Source organism: Vipera ursinii (assembly GCF_947247035.1).
Source record: "Vipera ursinii genome assembly, chromosome: 15".
NCBI classification, from domain to species: Eukaryota; Metazoa; Chordata; class Lepidosauria; order Squamata; family Viperidae; genus Vipera; species Vipera ursinii.
The window spans coordinates 4757681-4779685 of NC_139528.1; the positions used below are offsets into that span (position 1 = coordinate 4757681).

Here is a 22005-nt window from a genome sequence, read left to right on the forward strand (position 1 = left end):
CCAGCAGATCCCTCTAGATTGGAAAGCAAGCGCTTTTCTCAAGGGAGGGATCTTTAAAAAAAACAACACAGGGTCTAAAAAGATCAGCACATCTCTTCACCAGTCTGGCAGTGCTGGAGAGGACCTATCCGTGCGTCTGTCAAGATCCCTAATCTCCTTTTTTCCCCTTCTCTCGTCCCTACACTATTGACTCTCCTTTTCGCTGGGGCAGATTTGAGGATCCGGTGGAAGGTTTTGTGAGTCCAGGAATCTGCTGTCCAATGAAGAGCGGGTGAAAAAAAATTGAGATTCTCAGCACTCCCCCACATTGAGAGGAAAACCAAAAACCTCTCTGCCCTTTGTGCCAAGTTCTGAGGGAGCGGATGGGTCCCCGCTAAGCAAAACTGTCCTGAAATTGTTCTTTCCCTGGATTATTTATGACGAGCAGGAAGCAGCTGATTGGGTTAACGTTTACGCTGGTTTGGAGGGGATCAACTGGAAAAGAAAATGAGGACAGGGGTGTGTGTGCGTGTGTGTGTGTGTGAGGGGGAGAGATTGGGTTAAAGGGGAAAAAAGTGCGTAAACTCCAGGAGGGCACAAGGATGAAGTATGCAATTTAAGGGTGGGGAATGTGGCACACAAACTTTGGGGGAACGAAAAGAGAAGAACGAAGGCTTTTTTTTTTTTAGCAGAAATGTTTTTGTAGAAATAGTGAAGGCTCGTTTCGTCAACTATTTACCCCGCAGGGCTGGAGTTCAAATCCTGAGGCTTCTCCATCCGGAATACGGGTAAGTCCTCATCTTATGACCACAACCGAGCCATTATTTTCTGTCGTTAAGTGAGACATTGGTTAAGTGAGTTTTGCCCCATTTTACCACCTACCTTGCCACAGTTGTTAAGTGAATCACTGCAGTTGTTAAGTTAGGAACACGGTTGTTAAGTGAATCCGGATAGAAGACGGGCAGTCCTTGAGTTGCGACCGTAAAGGAACTTACCCATTATGGTCGTAACTTGTGACACACATAAAATGGGTCGGTCACGTCATCGACCTGGATTCAGGACCTGTTTCGTGGTGGTCCGTGATTGTTAAGTCAACACTGTGGTAGATTAAAGAGGAACATGGGGAGCCAAGGAAAACAAGACAACTGTAGCTGGCTCGGGCAAGTGAGCCAAGCTGCAAATGACAAGAAAAAGCTCTAGTCTTTGACTTTGGATTTCTCTTCTGAGCTGAAGCGTCTCCGATTTCGCCAATAATATTTTAATATATTCCCTGGAGAAGGAAGGCTTATGTTTGGCACGGTTGCAAAATAACGCACCTTGTTTTTCTGGAGGCTGTCTGTCACGAAATCTCAGAGACAGTTAATTAACACCCATCAACCAGGGCTTGTAACTTGCCTCTTTGAAGCAATGAAATCAACAAGCAAAACCTGAACCTGACTCACCGTCACGGGCTTGCTAATTCGTGCCCCGTCCAGAAATTTCTCCCAGCCCTTTGGGAGTTACAGCCACCAGGGGGCAGCAGCGCCTCTCCATTTGGTCTCAATTGCTTAGACATGGAGAGAAGGCCACTAGGAAATCACAGGTTCGGTGACTAATGTAAAAATAAAATATCCTCTACGGCACATCGGTTAGTTTTCTAGGATTGCAGTTCAATTTCTAGGCGAGACAGAGAATGCCAAAACAGTGTTGCCCATTTTTTTTTTTGCTGCTGTGAAGACGGGTGTCTACAGCGCACCTGTGATACTGAATTACAGGTGGTCCTCGACTTATGGCTGCAATTGAGGTTGTTAGGTGGGGCATCACGTGACCAACCTCATTTTATGATGTTTTTCCAGCGTCATGGAGCGAAACCATTGTCTGCAATGAGCAGTTTTTGCTGGAAACTGGAAGTAAATATCAATTTCCAGGCCCCCCAAAAAACCATCCTAAATTGAGGTCACATCACCTTGGGATGCTACGAACAGCCATCAATGCAGACCGGTTGCCAAGCCCCGCCAAATGTGATCACGGGGACCGTGGGAAGGCCCTGTCGTCAGATCTTCAAATCCAGATCATAAGTACCTTTTTTCTGGTCTGTTATGGCTTCAAATGGTCGCTAAGCAACTAGTTATAAGTCGAGACTATATCTGCCATCACCCTGAGACAAAAGGACATGGGGATATCGCCAATGCAACTGAGATTAAGCACTAACACAAGTAAATCTGTAAGGAATTGTTCCTAGGATACAGGTAGTCCTCAACGTACGACCTCAATAGAGCCCCAAATTTAGGTCGCTAAGTGAAACATTGAAGTGAGTTTTGCCCCGTTTGACGACCTTTCTTGCCACAGTTCTTAAGTGAATCATTGCAGTTGTTAAGTTAGGAACGTGATTGTTAAGTGAATCTGGCTTCCCCATTGACTTTGCTTGGTCAGATGATCACAAAAGGGGATCAAATGATCCCCCGGGACGCAGTGACCGTCATAAATAGGAACCAATTGCCAAGAGTCCAAATTTTGGTCACGTGACCCGGGACGCCGCAACCGTCATAAATACGAGTCCGTTGCCAAGCGTCCGAATTTTGATCCCGTGAACCCGGGGATGCTGCAATGGTCAAAAGTGTGAAAAAACGGTCCTAAGCCACTTTTTCCAGTGCTGTTGTAACTTCGACAAGTCACTAACTGAACTGCTGTAAGTCGAGGACTTCCTGCACTCATTTATATTGCTATTTGCAACTTAGCCGATGCATAATAGTGTTATTATTAGGATGACTGTTACGCTGTTTACCGTCTTCTGGGAAAATTGACGCTTCTGGTTATTGCAGGCGTTTGGCTCCAAGTAGGGCTGGTGGGCGCCGGGCCCCGAAAAGCAACCTGGTGCCATCACCTCGATCTCAGTGCCCTACACTTCAAAGTCAGCTTTGCCAACCATCCCGGGTGGGGGGGGGAGAGAACATGGCTTTGTCTGGGGAGCCAGCAGCCTGCAAGTCACCGTTCGGCTCCAGCCACGAGGCCTCGCTAATTAAATGTCAACATTTTGCAATGACAAGTTCATTAGTTGCAAGAGGTTGGCATTAGGAGAGGCGGGCAGGTACTCGGCTGGCAAGAGGTGGACTCTGCTCCAACTGTCTGGCCAGAACTTTCAGATCCCAGGAAGGGGCAGGACAGACGTCCAAGTCGTAAATGTGAATGACCTTTAGCCAAAGACAGGGGTGGTTGCACAGCCCGGACACGGCTGCGTCCCAAAATCAGGGGTGCCCAGAGTTCAAGCAGTGCCACCTTTAAAATCTGGCTGGGGAGAAAAGTTGGCCTTAAAAGAGTTGGGGGGGGTGCCTGCTCTTGTTGCAAAAAAAAGAGAAAAAAAGAAATTAAAATGGGCATTTGCATTGTTTGAAAATATGGATGAGAGAGAGAGATGATAGATGATAGATGATAGATAGATAGATAGATAGATAGATAGATAGATAGATAGATAGATAGATAGATAGATAGATAGATAGGAATGAATGAGAGAATGAATGAGAGAGAGATGAACGAGAGAGGGAGAGATATGAAAGATAGAGATGAATGATAGATGATAGAGAGAGATAGGAATGAATGAGAGAGATATGAATGAAAGATAGAGAGATGAATGAGAGGAGAGATGAATGATAGAGAGAGAGATGAATGAACGAGAGAGATGAATGATAGATGAATGATATAGATAATTATGAATGATAGATAGATAGTGTTCTAAATGCTGGCAATGGTGGGGCTAGAGATTTTAACACATTACGATGAGAGTCCACACCAATCGCCAGCATTGAGAACACTTGGACTCCTTCTCCAACCCATCCTGAGGACTAGAAACCTGGCTCTTGGCGTTTAAAACCCAGCCACCTTAAAAAAAAAATGTTTCCTTTCCTAAAAGGCTTTTTCTTGGCGTGTCAGCCCAAAAGGTCAGAGTTTGCTCTTTGTCCCTTCCTTGAAAACTGCATTAGGCAAATCCTGGTTTGAGACCCAAGGAAGTACATCATAGATAGATACTTAACCTGCTTCTCGGCAGGTTGAAAACTGTCTGAATTTGGCAAGCACATTTTGCTCCGGGCTGTTCTTTCAGCGTTAAACTAAACCCAACCTTTCACCATTAACATTCCTCACCGACTCCCCTCCACCTGGTGGGTAGACAAGCCGGCTAGTTCAGCGTGGTCTTCTTGCATATCGATGTTCCCAGATGCTACAGAGGTACAGAAAGTTCTTCCACCAGTTCCCATCTGGGACTGAGTCAGCTCCCTGACGTGCGCAACGTTCAGAAAAAGTCGAAAGCCCTCAACCTTTTGCCCTGGGAAAGCGGAATGGAAGGGTCCTGGGTGGTCTCTGACCTGGATTGTTTTCTTGCAGACGTTTCATGACCCAACTAGGGAACATCATCAGTGCTGGAAGGGAGAGGAGGAGGAGGAGGAGGAGGAGGAGGAGGAGGAGGAGGAGGAGGAGGAGGAGGAGGAAGACGACGACGACTGTGGGGTCCTTGTTACTCTCTGAGCTTGGTCGTTTTCCTGCAGATGTTTCATGACCCAACTAGGGAACATCATCAGTGCTAGAAGGGAGAGAGGTTGGAGGAGGAGGAGGAGGAGGAGGAGGAGGAGGAGGAGGAGGAGGAGGAGGAGGAGGAGGAGGGAGGAGAAGGACTGTGGGGTCCTTGTTACTCTCTGAGCTTGGTCATTTTCCTGCAGATGTTTCATGACCCAACTAGGTAACATCATCAGTGCTAGAAGGGAGAGAGGTTGGAGGAGGAGGAGGAGGAGGACTGTGGGGTCCTTGGTGCTCTCTGACCTGGATTGTTTTCTTGCAGACGTTTCATGACCCAACTAGGGAACATCATCAGTGCTAGAAGGGAGAGAGGTTGGAGGAGGAGGAGGAGGAGGAGGAGGAGGACTGTGGGGTCCTTGGTGCTCTCTGACCTGGATTGTTTTCTTGCAGACGTTTCATGACCCAACTAGGGAACATCATCAGTGCTAGAAGGGAGGGGGTTTGCAGAGTGGAAGAGGAGGAAGAAGAGGAGGAGGAGGTTGAAGTGAGGGGTGCTTGGTGTTCTCTGACCTTGGTGGTTTTCTTGCAGACATTTCGTGACCCAACTAGGGAACATCATCAGTGCTAGAAGAGAATAGGATTTGTGGAGAGGGGGAGGAGGAGGAGGGCTGTGGGGTCCTCGCTGCTCTCTGAGCTGGGTGGTTTTCTTGCAGACGTTTCATGACCCAACTAGGTTACATCATCAGAAGGGGGAGTGGGGTTTGCTGCAAACCTCTAGCACTGATGACGTTACCTAGTTGGGTCATGAAACGTCTGCAAGAAAACGACCAAGCTCAGAGAGCAACAAGGACCCCTCATTTCGTGCAAAGTTTCTCCTTTATTGGAAAGCAGAACTAGCCAAAGGGCTTCCAGGCACTCCTTGACTTGACTTCTTTAACTTCTGATGGCGCTGAAATAAAGTACTGGTCCTCACACATGTGACCATTGCAGCATCCCCATGGGTCACGTGATCGAAATTGGCAACCGGCCGGTATTTCTTAGGGTTACAGCTCCTTGGGGGTGGGCGGGGGTGTCACAGGATCACCATTTGTGGCCTTCCCAGCCGGCTTCCGCCAAGCCAAGTCAACAGAAGGAGCTTGCAAATGGCAATTACACGCCTCGCTTAGCGACCGTGTGATTCGCTTAACGATCATTGCAAAAAAAAAAAAAAAAAAGCCAGAAGCAGAGAAAAAACATCTCGCAACCCAGGGGAATTGATCTATTTGTCAACTTGACATTTCTGAATTAAAGCCTAAATTAACTCCATCAGAATCCGTTGTCCCTGCAGGAAATTCTATTCTTCCCTTTTATCCTCACAACAACCTTACAAGGTAGGCCAGGCCGACTGGCAAGTGTGGTCCAAGAGAATTGAACGAGGATTTGACCCAGGGACTCTATTCCTGGTGTCTCAATCGATCCCAGCATCCCCATTCCGGATCACGTTGGCTGGGGCTGCTGGGACTTGTAGTCCAGCCAGGCAAAAGCCGAATTCTTCTCCCATCCCTGCTGTCATCCAAAGGGCCTCCCGAAGAGTTGTTCTATTTCTTGAATCTTTGCTCCTAGCCTACTTTTTTCTTCCTAACCAGGTTCTGCAAGTTTAGAAGGACTGCACAGAATGCAGTTTTTGGAAACGCGCCAGTCAGGGTTGGGTAGCTAAGAGTATTTCTCTGATGCTTTGCAGGAGCCATTAGATAATTAACAAATCTTTGAGAAGCAGAAATGGTGAGGGGATATTTCACCCTCATTCATCTCCGAGACCCGCCATTTTTTTAAACGTGCGTTTCACTTTCAAAACCAGGTTAAAAATGATTTTCTTTGCAAACTTGATGAAAACTGTTCGTTGGGAAATAGGGTTGTGTATTGCAGCCTGCAATCCCTTTCCGCCCCCTGGTGGCCACCGTAAATATTTTCAGGCAGCGAATCCTCATTTCAAGTCTAATTAACCTTTCAGATAATTAAATTCAGCATTACCTAAGCTGTTGTCTGTTGCTTCCCACTTCATTAGAGGTGTTTACGCCAAAATCTAAGCAAAGCTTGGGCGTGCCAAAAATTATCCTGAACACCCCCCCACCCACCCCACCCCCAAAAGGGAGAGAGAGCTTCAGATGGAATAAACTTCCTTTATTTCTCTCTGGTGGGGCAGGAAATTTAACAGTCGATCTTTAGAGCAATGTTTTCTTTTTTTTTTCTTTTTATCATCAGCCAGTTTGCAACTCTCAGCTGCTGAACAATAACAGTACAACTCCGCTCACTTTGCTGCTGAAAATGTAGGCTTTGGATAGACAGAAAAAGTGCTTTTCGTTGATTCGTTAGATTGGGACCGGAGGGTATTTGCAGGGAGGAAGAGGAGGAGGAGGAGGAGGATTGGGGGGGTGGGCTTGATCTCTGAGCTGGATTGTTTTCTTGTAGATTTTTCATGACCCAGCTAGGTAACATCGACAGTGCTACAAGCGAGTGGATTTGTGGCAGATGCCCCTTCTAGCACTGATGATGTTCCCTAGTTGGGTCATGAAACGTCTGCAAGAAAACCACCCAGCTCAGAGAGCACCAAGGACCTCACAGTCCTCCTCCTCCTCCTCCTTCTCCTCCTCCCTCTCTCCCTTCTAGCACTGATGATGTTCCCTAGTTGGGTCATGAAACGTCTGCAAGAAAACAATCCAGGTCAGAGAGAACCAAGGACCCCACAGTCCTCCTCCTCCTCCTCCTCACTTCTAGCACTGATGATGTTCCCTAGTTGGGTCATGAAACATCTGCAAGAAAACCACCCAGCTCAGAGAGCACCAAGGACCCCACAGCCCTCCTCCTCCTCCTCTCCACAAACCCCATTCCCTTCTAGCACTGATGATGTTCTCTAGTTGGGTCACGAAACGTCTGCAAGGAAACCACCCAGCTCAGAGAGCACCAAGCACCCCTCACTTCAACTTTGAGCTACAAAATATCCCCTTCTATCAAAATTCTGCTTAATCTGAGGACCAGCTTCTAACTTAATCCATGTCTCGTTTGATTCGATTGGATTCTCCAATTAATCCCACCCACCCCGCCTTTTTTTGTTTTGTTTGAGTTTACACAGAACCCCGTTAGCACTGAACTGGGAATTAAAAACACCAGAGGGGTTGGCAAAACAACCCTCCAAAAGCGAAAAAGTTAAAATTCATAAAACCTAGCCCATTTGCAAAAGCAATCACCGGGTTAATTACTGACCAGAGTTAAGCGTGTTGGGCAAAGTCAGTTTAAGAGGGCAATTTTTCCACTCTCGCTGAAGAATTGTAGAAAGAAAAAAAAATGAGATTCCGACAAGCCAAACAATTCCTCTTTTGATTACAAATACACAGAACTGCCTCTGCGACGGTCCTCGACTTGCAAACGTAATTGAGCCCAAAATTTCTGTTGTTAAACAAGACGGTTGAGTGAGTTTGGTCCCATTTTACGACCTTTCTTGCCCCAGTTTTTAAGTAGATCACTGCAGGTATTTAATCTGGCTTCCCCACTGACTTTGCTCGTCAGAGGGTCACCAAAGGGGAATCACGTGATCCCAGGACTCTGCAACCATCAAAAATACATAAACGATGACCCACAATCCTTGCTTAACAATGGCAACGGGGACGGACTGCCAACATTGCTGTCATTAAGTGATGCGGTTACGGGCAGCCGTCATAACTTTGAACCACTGGCTGTTAAGCAAGGACTGCTTCGACTTGCATTCATTCATTTGGTGACTTTTCAAAGTTACAACAGCACTGGGGAGGGAAAAATGACTCGGGACTGGTCCTCGCACTTGCGACCGTTGCAGCATCCCCGTGGTCACGTGATCAGAATTTGGGCACATGGCAACTGACTCGGGTTTACAACGGTTGCAGCATCCCAGGGTTACGGGATCACCATATGCAACCTTCCCATGTAGCATCCGGCACGCAAAGTCGATAGGGGAAGCCTGATCCGCTTAATGACCTCCTGATCCGCTTAATGACCCCCTGATCCACTTAACAACTGCAGGGCTTCGCTTAAAAACGGTGGCGAAAAAAGCTCATAAAATTGGGCACGAGTCCCTTCACAAACACCTGGCTTAGCAACGGATACTCCGCTCCCAAATCTCGTCGTAAGTTGAGGACTACCTGTAACCTGCTAAGGGAAGTTAGGAACTGGTTTCCCACACGCCCCATCTTCCTGGTTCCCAGTTAGCTGTTTCTCCTGAGCTTCCTACAGTCATGTTAGGTCCCATCCGAGCCACAACTTTGGAATTCAAACGACGTGCAACTTTATCAGAGAGAATCCAGTTTCTTTATTTTAATTAACAGGTAGGAGGGGAAGAATAATAGATTACGAATAATATAATAACATTAAAAGTTCACAGGCCCAGCTTGTTCCCCCAAAGTCTGAGACAAAACACGGCCGATATGTAAACAAGATCCACACCCTGGTGTTTGGCATAATGCCTCTTTCCTACAAGATGCTGAAAATTAAGCTTCGGTGCCTTGCCACGCCGTGGCAGCAACCACGTCTTCACACATTCATAATAATATTAAATAAAAATACCCCTTACTATATAATCTTTGGAAACCATTGCACTTGCTAATAACTCATTGTTCTGCCCTGTTTCAAGAAGGCTAGAAATAATTCAGTCCTATCAGCAATCCAATACTGTATATCTTTTTTTAAAAAAAATTCATAAAACTCAAAATCCGTAGCTGGATAAATAATACATTTTTCGCATTGGTTGAAACGATCACACACACACACACACACACAAACAAAAAACTCACCGGATTCTAGAATGTCAGAGCTTGAATTCTGGGCAGTAAAAAAGAGGGGTGCGTAATGGAAGCTTGCAAAAAGCTCATCCAGACACCCCCATTTTTAGCGCCAGTCCTGAGATAATTCTCGTTTCAAAACTAGATTGTCATTCTCATTCAAACCCTGCCTTGGTTCCGAGAAACAAGTCAAGGCACTTAAATCTCCAAGGTCAGACTAGTTTGATTGGGCCCTGAGGCAGGAAAAAAAATCATTAAGAGGTACAGAGCCCAAAGGGATGCCATGAGGTCATCTAGTCCAACCCCCTGCTTAATCGGGGCGGAAATCCATTCCACCGCTTCTCGAACTCCCAAGCCTCTAGAATTTCACATATCCAGCGAAAGGGTAGACACCATTTCTTGGTGACGGGATCCATTGCTCAACCTTGTTTGTTATTTTTTGCCTTGACATTCAAGGCATCTCCCCAAATCTTCACACCGTTACACAACGTCCTCGGGCTTGGGTGCGAGAAAATGGGTGAGGGATTCAGAGAATGGTATCAAACGATTCTAAATCCAGTTTTCAGAGACACTTTTGTACCACCCGAGTGAGGATTTAAAGGCAGCCCGGAAACAGCCCCAATGCAGCAACTAAGTTTCATCAACTCTTTTCCTGCATTGGCCAGAGGGGTGGGGTGGGGGGTCAGACTAGATGACCTCTGAGAATCATCCCACCCCCCACCCAAGGCTTGGCCTGCCACGCAGCCAAGGTAGGCCCTTTCTAACGCCCGAAGCCACCGCCATCCTATCCGGAAGTCCGATCCAGATTAAAAAAATAATAATATAATTTCCCAGCGCTTCATGAAAGATTCACGGAGAATTTTTCTCGGCGTGTCTTTTCCCAAGGCCGGATTCAAAAGACCGGATCTGGCGGTCAGTCCAGCGGCCAAACTCAGCCCTCCAGTCCTTGGCCTGGTCAAGAGAGAAGGGGGGGGGTCTTCTCAAGTTCAAAGGAGCACCAGCCACCCCACCCCACCCCCCAAAAAAGGGGGCAGGATGTTTAGGAACATGGGCTGGCACCCTGCAGGATGCTTGCGGGGTCCATGATGCCGTGAAGGGTCGTAGTGGCGACTTTGCGCGAGGCTTTGCGGAGTAGCGGGCTGTCGGGGTGTCGGTCCTGTAGGTGACGGAGGTGGGCTTCCTGGCTGTCGGCCGTCGATCCACAATCCTCGCAGACGTAAAGTTTAGCCCGGCGTTCCTTGTAGGCGTAACTCTGCTGCACCCCGTGGATTTTTTTGAGGTGGGACTCCAGAGAACAGCGCTGGGTGAAAGCCTTGTCGCACAGCTCACACTTGTAGGGACGCACACCTGGGGGAGAGGAGGAGGGACCCAAGAGTGAGCAGGGGCTGGACTAGAAGACCTCCAAGGTCCCTTCCAGCTCTGTTCTGATTCTGAGCCCAGACAACCCTCTTCACCTGCATCGTTCGATTGCGACATCCTGTCTTAGTGCCCTGGGCTACAGGTAGCGCTCAGCTTACAACCACAGCTGTGACTAGAATTTCTGTCGTTAAGCCAGGCAGTTGTTAAGTCAGTTGAGCCAGATGTTGTGACTTTTCTTTTGGGCTCCGTTGCTAAGTGAATCCCCATGGTCATTAAGTGGATCATCTGGTTGAGAAGGGAACCCAAATTCCTCCCGGAGGAAAGAATATTAGAATAGAACAGAACAGAACAGAACAGATAATAGAATGGAATAGAACGGAATGGAATGGAATGGAATGGAACAGAATAGAACAGAACAGAACAGAATAGATGGTTATGGGAATAGAACAGAACAGAACAGAACAGAATAGGATGGGATGGGATGGGATAGAATGGAAATAGAATAGGATGGGATAGGATAGGATAGGATAGGATAGGATAGGATAGGATAGGATAGGATAGGATAGGATATGGATGAGAATAGAATAGAATAGAATATAGAGTAGAGTAGAGTAGAGTAGAACAGAACGGAACAGAACGGAACGGAACAGAACATGAATAGAATAGAATAGAATAGAATAGAATAGAATAGAATAGAATAGAATAGAATAGAATAGAATAGAAATTCAGAAGAATGGAATAGAATAGAAATTCAGAATAGAATAGAATAGAAAAGAATAGAATAGAATAGAATAGAATAGAATAGAATAGAATAGAATAGAATAGAATAGAATAGAATAGAATAGAATAGAATAGAATAGAATAGAATAGAATTACTAGACAGGTGTGATTGGACCCACAAGGAATTTGACACATAAGGAAACCCACTGAACAACTTTCTTTCTTAACAACAGAAATAATGAGCTCCGTTGTGCTTGTAACTTGGGGACTACCTGCAGAACGGAGGATTAATCCTGAGCGCACAACCACCATTTCTCCTTTTTTGATCTACCGGGGAAACATCCTCGCTGTTAACACCTGTACTTTGGGCATCGTACGCCAAGGACAGCTGGGGGGGAGAACAGTCTCCCTCTCCCCTATATATCCATAGATCTGGGTCCAAGAAAGACCCCGAGTTATAGACCCGCTTTTTTTTTAATGGGACTATCATCCCCAGTCGGATCGGAAAAGCCGTTCCTGGCACCGACTCGCGGATCGATCTCAACCCCGCGGGGGAAAAAACCGTCCGTCCGCGCGAAACTCACCTGTGTGCGTCCGAACGTGTCTCTTGAGGTCAAAGGTGTCGTTAAATCCTTTGTTGCAGTAGGGACAGAGGTGGCGTTTGATCTCGCTGTGGCATTTCAGGTGGCGGTTGAGCATGCGCTGGTAGGAGAAGGCTTTCTGGCAAAACGGGCAGGAAAATTGCTCAATGGGACCGTCCGCCGGGGTCACCTGTGGGGGGGGGCAGGTGGCGAGAGAAACAGAACAGCTTCCATGTGAGCTCTGCCTGGACTGGCCACATCCTAACCTGCCATTCAGCCCCGAGAGGTGGTCCTCGCCGGTCAGAGCGAAGTTAAGCTTCTAGTCCTCATGGCTGCCCAGTAGCCAGATTTGGGCACCGCCCGTCTAGTTTGACCTGACGGCACTTCCAACTGGTAAGATTTTCAAAATGGGAGACTCTAACCCCGTGGTGGCGAACCTATGGCACGGGTGCCACAGGTGGCACGCAGAGCCCTCTCCGTGGGCACGCGCGCCGTCGCCCCAGTCCCAGGCCTTCAGCTGGGTTTTATAAAACCTTTTCGCTCTAGGCCTCCGCTGCCGTGTGCAAGGAAAAAAAAAAGGTTCAATCAATCAATCAATTTCAACTTCCTGCGGGGGAAAAAAAATAGATCTCAGAAAGTTGGAATTGATGGATTGAACTTTTTAGTCCCACCCAGTCTGCCGTTACCACCTCAACCACGCCCACCCAATGGGTCACGCCCACCCAATGGGCCACGCCCACCCAATGGGCCACACCCACCTGGTACCTGACGGTACCTAAGTGGGTTTTGGGTTGCGGTTTGGGCACTCGGTCTCTAAAAGGTTCGCCATCACTGCCCTAACCCTTCCCAGCCCCGTCGTTTAGAAGCCGCAGTGCCTCCAAACTCTCCTTTGGAAATAACCCATCCCGTTTGGAAAGTCCCCGACTGGCGACGCTTCATTTAGCGACCAAAGTCGCAACAGCGTCAAAAAAAGCAACTTATGGCTGCTTTCCCACACAAAACTTTCATCATCTGCCATCCAATCTGGGGACATTTCTTAGCCAATAAAAATGAAACTAGACAGGCGCCGATGTTTTGCACCTGGCGACTACCATTTTGTGAGCGCGCCCGCAACAATCGCCCAGTTCCCCCCGAGGCCTTTTTCAATACGACTAACTTCCCACCCTTTCTCTGTGCCCCCCAGCCCTGATTTAAGCAAGCTCAGCCCAGGAGCGGCTTCGACACAATCACACCGTACCCCTTCGTTGTTGTTTGCTTCCCTGGCAACTACTCGCAGGGGCGCAAACGGCCAGTCGGGTTATACCTTGACCGTGGAGGGGCAGAAGTCAGACTCGGTCTCCTGCCGTGCCCCGCCGGAGACATGGGCCGTGCCATGGGGCTGAGCCGCCGTGTAGACGGAGTTGCGGAGGGTCATGTCCAGCGGCATCGGGAACGATGGCTGCTCGGCCACTGAAGGCTCGGGGTCTTTCCAGAGCGCATATCCGCCCAGGGAGACTGGAAAAAAAAAGATTATTATTTTTTTTAAAAAAGGGGGGGTTCCTAGAGGTCCTATAGACAATAATAATAATAATAATAATAATAATAATAATAATAATAATAATAATAATAATAATAATAATAATAATAATAATAATAATAATAATAATTTAATTTGTATACCACCCTTCTCCCGAAGGACTCAGGGCGGTGAACAGGGCAAACATATAAAAATACAAAATACAAAAATTAAAAAGGAATTAAACAAGATGCCCAAGTTACAACAATAGATTAAAATACATTTAAACCAACAATAAAATCCAAACCCATCCCCCATCAGGCCATCTATAGGTAGAGAGAGACTGGAGAAAAGTTTTTTTTTTTAAAGGTGGGGATGGGGTTCCTAGAGATCCTATAGACTACAGGTACAGGGAGAGTGAAGAAAAGAAAAGAAGATTTTTTTAAAAAAAAACGGGGGGAAATGGGGTTCCTAGAGGTCCTATAGACTACAGGTAGTCCTGGACTTGCAACAGTTCATTTAGCGACCGTTCGAAACTACAACCGCACTGAAAAAAGCGACTTGGGCCCCTTTTTCGCACTTACGGCCTTTGCCATGGTTGCACGGTCAAAATTCGGGTGCTTGGCCACGGATTCGTGTTTACGACGGTTGCCGTGTCGGTGGGATCCCCTTTTCGGACCTTCTGACAAGCGAAGTCAAGGGGGGGGCAGGTTCCCTTATCAACTGCCTTTCTAACTTCACCACTGCAGTGATTCACTTAAGGACTGTGGTAAGACAGGGGGTAAACTGAGGCAAAATTCACTTTAACCATTGAACAATGCAATTTGGGGCTCCATTGCGCTCGTAAGTCAAGGACTTCTTGCAACCCTCTTGCCGGATGCAGGAAACCAGAACCAGAACTTGTGGCTTGCAGAACTTTTGCAGGCTGACCAGTTCTGGCTGGGTTCACCCCTGAGGCTAAGCCAGGATTAAGCTGCGATGAAACGTCCCTGAACACCCAGCAGAACATTTGCTTTAATCCACAGCCCATCTCTCTAATTTGTCACTGGTTTACATTTCATCTAGCTTTCTGGAGTCTAAAATGCCCCAATTAGCAAGGCTTACGGTGATGATGGCTCCAAGACAACGCCTGCATTCACACAATACGCTGAATCACAAAGAACCCAGCCACTGCATGCCACCGGATCTCATTGTGCATAATGTTTTCCCCAAATCCATCTTAACTTGCTCTCTTTCTGGCCCGGAGGTGGTTCTCCTCCGCAGAGGAGAGGTTGTGCTTCAGATAATATCTGAGCAGAGCAAAATTCAGTGGCACCGCTTGGTAATAAGAGTCGCTTTTCCTGACTCGGGAAAAAAGAAACAAAAAAAAACCGGGGACTCTAGGAACACTTATCAAAAGCCACATTTGGGGTTTATTTTCCCCCCGGGCCTTTCAGAACTGGCTCACCTCCAGATATCTGGGGGGGGGGAACCAGCGCAGGTTGGAGATGAAAAACGAGGCGGGCGCCAAACAAAGCCTCCGCTGAGCAGAAGGGCAGTTTCGCAAGGCTGGCCAGGATGCTAGTCCTCATGACTGCAACGGTTGGAACAAACGCGGGGGTTCGCTCATTCCTCACCCCCACCCCCTAAGAAAACTTATCCCCTCCTTCCGCGTCCCTCTATCTATCAGGACCCAACGCCAGCTGCAATAGCAGTAAACAGCCTGGAACCGGTTCACCGGGATGTTATTGGAAAGCAGGGCCCAACCCTGGGAGTTAATTAAGCGTTTCCGGGGCTGGCGCCACATTTTAAGGGCCCATCACCTGCCTCCAAAAAAAGTGGAGTGGGCGGCTGCGTGTCGCAATTGCCCCGAAGTGCATGCAAAGAACAGGACAAAGGCTGTCCCATTCTTTACAACTCCGTTGTACGATGGATGGGGGGGTGGGGGAACCAACTCAGCCTAAGAACAGGTAGTCCAAATGAAACATGTTTAGGATAGGATAGGATAGGATAGGATAGGATAGGATAGGATAGGATAGGATAGGATAGGATAGGATAGGATAGGATAGGATAGGAGCTGGAAGGGACCTTGGAGGTCTTCTAGTCCAGCCCCCTGCTTAAGCAGGAGAACCCATACCATCTCAGACAAGTGTCTAATAGAATAGAATAGAATAATGGAATGGAATGGAATGGAATGGAATGGAATGGAATAGAATAGAATAGAATAGAATAGAATAGAATAGAATAGAATAGAATAGAATAGAATAGAATAGAATAGAATAGAATAGAATAGAATAATGGAATGGAATGGAATGGAATGGAATGGAATAGAATAGAATAGAATAGAATAGAATAGAATAGAATAGAATAGAATAGAATAGAATAGAATAGAATAGAATAATGGAATGGAATGGAATGGAATGGAATGGAATGGAATGGAATAGAATAGAATAGAATAGAATAGAATAGAATAGAATAGAATAGAATAGAATAGAATAGAATAGAGGAATAAAGAATAGAATAGAATAGAATAGAATAGAATAGAATAGAATAGACCTGGAAGGGATCTTAGAGGTCTTCTAGTCCAGCCCCCAGCTTAAGCAGGAGAACCGTCCTATACCATTTCAGACACATGTCTTGTCTAGTCTCAAAAATCTCCACTGATGGAGCGCCCACGATTTCTGAAGGCAAGCTGTGACCGAGGCCCTTTTTTTCACGCTTACGACTGTTGCGCCAATCCCCGTGGTCCCCGGATCAAAATGCTATCATTAAGCGAGACATTTCTTAAGTGAATTTTGCCCCATTTTTTTGGCCATTCTTGCAACTTTCTTAAAAGTGAATCCCTGCAGTTGTTAAGTTAGCCACCCGGTTGTTAAGTGAAGCCGGCTTCCCCACTGAGTTGGAAGGTCGCAAAAGAGGATCATGTGACCCCGGGAGGCTGCAGACCGTCATAAGTGTGAGTCAGTTGCCAAGTGTCTTAATTCCGTTCACGTGACCCGGGGGATACGCTGCCAACGGTCGTAAGTGTGAACAACGGTCACGAGTCCCTTTTGCAGTGATGTTTGTAACTTTGGTTATTAAACAAGCCGTCGTAAGTCAAGGACTGCCTGTACATATAAGAAGAATCTGCATTCCTTGCCCCAAATTAGTGTTCTATTTCGCTTTCATTTAGATGGAACAGCCCGAAGTGAACTGGCAAGGCACAGGCCTGTCAAATTTGTCAGCAGATTTATTTGCCTTTTAAGTTTGCTTTTTTAATTAAAATTAAAATGAATAGGCAAACCTCCTGTGCCAGAAAAAAATAAAATAAAATAAGAATAAACTGCAGTGCATTCCAAGCAAAGAACTAAAGGAATAGCAGCTTTCTATTCTTTGAACGTGCTTTGATAGAAGATTAAAGGAGAAGCTCTAAAAAGAAGTCTGTGAACGCAACGCTCTGCACGTTCTCAGAAGAACTGTTTTGTTCGGTCAGGCAGATAATAACCACACCTGGAGTTCTCCAGCTAGTCCCCGACTTAGGACCACATTTGGCGCGCGTAATTTCCAGGGTTACGCAAAAACGGTCGTTAAGTGAGTTTTGCCCCGTTTTACGGCCTTCCTGGCCACCGTTGTTAAGTGAATCGGTGCTGTCGATAAGGTGGTAACCCGGTTGTTAAGTGAACCCAACTTCCCCGTTGACTTTGCTTGTCAGAAGGTCGCCCAAGGCGATCACGTGACCCCGGCCGCTGCGACCGTCATCAATATGAGTCAATTGCCAAATGTCTGAATTTTGATCACATGACCTCTTGGGGAGGCTGCAACGGTCATAAGTGAAAAAAAGTGTCCTAAGTCAATTTTTCCCCCCCCAGTGCCGTTGTAACTTTGAACGGTCGCTAAATGAAAAGTTGTAAGTCGAGGACTCCCTGTGTTCCATCATATTTCCTTGCCTTTCTGGGGGGGAAAAAAAGAGATTGATCCGCAGACCTTCTCAGATCTCAGGGTCCTCTGCTCGAGCAGCGGGGTGGACTAGAAGACCTCCGAGGTCCCTTGCAACTCTGCTATTCTGCTCTGTGCTTCAACTTTAAGAGTTCTACCTATGGAAGCCAAACTTTTTGTAACCGGAGGTAGTTTTTGATGTCTGTTGCTCTCCCCCCCTCCCTCTCTTTCTCCTCTCCTTCTCTCTCCCTCTCTCTTTCTCCTCTTCTCCCTCTCTCTCTGTCCAGCCTACCTCTCTCCCTCTCTTCTCGCCTTCTCTCCATCCGTCCATCCCTCCCTCCCTCTTCTCTCTCTCTCTCTCTTTCCCTGTCCATCTCCCTCACTGCCCAGCCTACCTCGCAGGGTTGTTTGTAGGATGCCAGAAGCCAAGAAGGAAGGGGAAAGAACGCAAGACCTCAGGGCAAGATTTAAATCTAAAATGGTTATCGTTCTCGTCGTCCCTTCTCAAAAGAGGTGCCTCGGTGTGCCAGCTAACAGGCACACGAGGGTGCATCGTTTTGCATTTTGGATCATTCTCCAGAAAGCCAAATCCCGTCGGAACGCTGCTCCTCTCGACTCACAAACCTGGCGTCTACGGCAGAAACCTGCAGCCGGCTGCCAGCGTGATTTATTAGATGATAATTACAGAGTCCTAAGTTGAGGTCAGTGCAGCTTGCCAACTAATGTAAAACACGCTCTACCCCAAACGTTATCAGCCTCTCCTAAAAATCACTTATAGGTCCCCTCTGATGATCTTCTCCCTAGCCCCGCCGCTGGAGGGGAAATTTTACATTTAGGGATGTTTTTAAAAATAAATAAATAAATAAACGCCCCTGGCAAAAAGTAAACAATCCGGAAAACCGTTTGGTTGTCCTTGGTCAGAAGCAAACAACAAGGATCAGTCAAAGTCGCCAGGTTCCAGATTTCTTTTTTTTTTTTTGATGTTTACTTTTTTATTTGTATCCCGCCTTTATTACGTTTGTTATGTATAACTCAAGGCGGCAAACATATCCAAAGAAACGGTCCTCCTCTGATTTTCCCCACAGCAGCCTTGCAAGGTAGGGTGGGCTGAGACAGTGAGATTGGCTCAAAGTTAGCCAGCGGGCTTTATTGCCTAAGAGAAGACTAGAACTCACCGTCTCCTGGTGATTGGCCCGAAGTCACCTAGCCGGCTTTCATAACTAAGGTTAGACTAGAACTCACTGTCTTCTGATGATTGGCCCAAAGTCACCCAGCTGGTTTTTGTGCCTAAGGTAGAAATAGAACTCACCATCTCCTGGTGATTGGCCCAAAGTCAACTAGCCAACTGTCATGGCTAAGGCAGGACTAGAACTCACCATCTGCTGGTGTATTGGCCCAAAGTCACCTAGCCGGCTTGCATGGCTCAGGTGGGACTAGAACTCACCATCTCCTGATGATTGGCCCAAAGTCACCTAGCCGGCTTTCATGGCTAAGGTAGGGCTAGAACTCACCATTTCCTGGTGATTGGCCCAAAGTCACCTAGCCGGCTTTCATGGCTAAGTTAGGGCTAGAACTCACCATTTCCTGGTGATTGGCCCAAAGTCACCTAGCCGGCATGGCTAAAATGGGAGCTGAACTCATCAACATCACTCCCAAAGCTTTAAGACTTCAGCTCCCAGAATTCTCCAGCTAGCCAGGCCATTTGCTACAAATTCCGGGGGTTGCGGAGCATTCTGGGCACGGAAGGCAGCCCAGATTTGCCCCTGGCTAGCTGACAGTTCCGAAGTTAGAGCCAGCCCAGGCGACGTGATGGGTAAACAAGCTATGCCTCAGCCTGGTCAGCAAATCCAGCCAGCCACAATTCAGACGCAAAACCAGTTAAACCTGGCCTGAGCCTCACGCCCATCCTGAGGCTGCAGTCGTACGGAAGGAACCGTTTCCCACAACCAGTTACACTTTGAGCTATCCGAGAGGGCTGGGTTTCAACCAACCAGTCCATCACAAAAAACCCACCCCCACGCCCCACCCCCCCACCCCTTTTAAACGGGACTTTGCATGTGATGGGAAGGCTGTAGCTTAATCTGGGTTAATTGCTTTCATTTACTGCTTCTAGACTCTTCCTGTTAGGAAGAGTCTCAGAGAAGTTTCCAGTGGCTGTCACTGGAGGTTTTTAAAGAAGAGACCGGACAGCCACTTGTTCAGAATAATTAGGGTCTCCTGGTTGAGCAGGGGGCTGGACTAGAAGGCCTCTAAGGTCCCACCTTCCCGTTCTATGGCGTTCTCCGTGCTTGCTTGTTTTCTTGCAGGCGTTTCGTGACCCAACTCGGAAACGTCAACAGTGCTAGAAGGAAATGTATATAAACAAAGCTAAACCCCGTTCTCTTCCAGCACTGATGACGTTCCCTAGTTGGGTCATGAGACGTCCGTAAGGAAACAACCCAGCTCAGAGGGGCATCAAGGACCCCACAATCCTCCTCCTCCTCCTCCTCCTCTCCACCACTCCCCTCCTTTCTTGATGTTTGGTGTGATGAAACATCTGCAAGAAAACAACCCAAGTTCAGAGAGCGTGTCAACCCCGGCCTACAAAAGTTGTGGGCACTCCATCACTGGAGGCTTTTAAGAAGCGTCTGGGCATCCACTCGTCGTCTGAAATGGCATATAGGCTCTCCTGCCTTGACCAGGGGGGGGTTGGACTAGAAGACCTCCAGGGTCCCTTCCGGCGCTATTATTCTTATTCTCATTCGTTAAATATTCTTCCTTTGTCGGTACCTGTTAACCTAGTTGTTGTTGTCGTCCTTATTATTAAGGACGGGAAAAACGTTACACAGACCCAAACGGTCCCCCCCCCTTGCCTTTAAACAACCTCCCGCATCCAGAAAAAGGGCAAAGTTGGCCTTGCTTGCCCCTGATCCTCACCTTCAACTTCCCATCCTAACAAAAAAGAGAGAAAAAAAAGAGAGAAAAGAAAGCGGGGCCCGCCCCCCTTTTTCCAGACCCCCCCCCCCGTGTCTCTCTCTCTCTCTCTCTCCCTCTTTCTTTCTCTCTCTCTCTCTCTCTCCCTCTTTCTTTCTCTCTCTCTCCCTCTCTCTCTCCCTCTCTCTCTCCCTCTTTCTTTCTCTCTCTCTCTCTCTCTTTCTTTCTCTCTCTCTCTCTCTCTTTCTCTCCCTCTTTCTTTCTCTCTCTCTCTCTCTCCCTCTTTTCCTCTTTCTTTCTTTCTCTCTCTCTCTCTCTCCTTCCTTTCTTTTTTCTTATTTTTTCTTTTTCCCATTTGCGCCTCCGGCCTCCCCAACTCAACGCACCACTAAATTGCCGGCGCGTTCAAACATTCCAGAAGGCGGAGTAGGCTTCGCTTAACTGCGCTTCCCAGGCCGGGGGGCGGGAAGGGAGGAGGGGAGAGACAATGGGATCGTCGGGCAGGTGTGATTAGCAGCTTTTTCGACCTCGCCCCCACCCTTTTCCCATTTCTCCCCCCCCCCCCGCTCCCCACCCAAAAATACCCGACGGGGGTACCGGAGCCCAGAATTCCTTTCCCGAGCGATGCCTGATAACGGACTTTTTCCTAGCCGTGACCCCCCCCCCGTCTTGAAAACAAGGTGGAGCTTGGAGGAGCCTCGAGCTATGGAGGGAAACGACCCAGGCCCGAGAAAGGAGCCCCTACTAGCCCTCCCCCTCGGCCTCTTCCCCATTTTCTCCCCCTCCCCGCCCCCAGAGGGCCCAATCCACTATGGGACATCCGCTTTGCTGGTTTAATGGTTTTCAGACGCGTTTCCCCGACTCAGATCGAACCCAATTCTTTTTTTATTATTATTATTTTTATTATTTCAAAGAGCAGAAAAGACCCCCTCCCGCTCCTTCTCCAAGCGCGATGTCGTTGTGTTATTGTTAACGAGAACAACAACAACAAGAAGAATGGTTCCAAACCCAGACCCGTTGCAACTTTTCCTGCCTTTCTCCAGTCTCCCCCCTCCCGCCCGCCCGCCTGCCCGCCTCGAGACTCACCTGGCACGTAAATCTCGCCTCGTTCTTCGTCGGGAAGTTCGCTCCAGTTTCTCCGGCCAGAAACGCACGTTTTTTTCACCAGGAAAGCTCTGGGCATTTTGGGAACTCGAGGTCAGCTAGTCTGGCCGACGTTGAACTTCCCAAATTTGCTCCCTCGCCAGGGCGGGGAAAGGAGGAGGAGGAGAGAAAACGAAAGAGGAAAGAAAGAAAGAAAGAAAGAAAGAAAGAAAGAAAGAAAGAAAGAAAGAAAGAAAGAAAGAAAGAAAGGGGAGAAGGAAGGAAGAAAAAGAAAGAGAGAGAGAGAGAGAAAGAAAGAAAGAAAGAAAAGGGAGAAGGAAGGAAGAAAAAGAAAGAAAGAGAAAGAAAGAAAGAGAGAGAGAGAGAAAGAAAGAAAAAGAGAGAGAGAGAGAAAGAAAGAAAGAGAAAGAAAGAAAGAAAGAAAGAAAGAAAGAAAGAAAGAAAGAAAGAAAGAGAAACCTCGCTGCGTCAAAATCGATAAGCAACCAATCAATCAATCCGAGCCACGCGCCAGTTCCGAATCGTCCATAGGGGATCCGGCCGTTCTGTGCTCCTGGCGCGCCCGACGGAACGTGGAGCCGCGCTGGAACGAACCTTGGCGCCGCGAACGTTCGATCCTTGGAACGTTGGTTCTGTGCGAACGTTCCAAAACTTTTCTTTTTCTCCCGGTCACTTTCCCTGGCGCGCG

The 22005-nt window shown here is 47.6% G+C and overlaps 1 protein-coding gene across 1 annotated transcript; it reads right to left on the reverse strand.

Moving 5' to 3' along the window:
• Positions 1–8802: 8802 nt before the first annotated feature.
• Positions 8803–21524, reverse strand: OVOL1 (ovo like transcriptional repressor 1). The gene is made up of 4 exons (XM_083374032.1): positions 21300–21524; positions 13215–13405; positions 11915–12101; positions 8803–10598 (listed from the first exon to the last, which is right to left on the reverse strand). The coding sequence occupies exons 1-4, from the start codon at positions 21394–21396 to the stop codon at positions 10291–10293; spliced, it is 783 nt and encodes a 260-aa protein (XP_083230158.1). The 5' UTR covers positions 21397–21524; the 3' UTR covers positions 8803–10290.
• Positions 21525–22005: the final 481 nt, after the last annotated feature.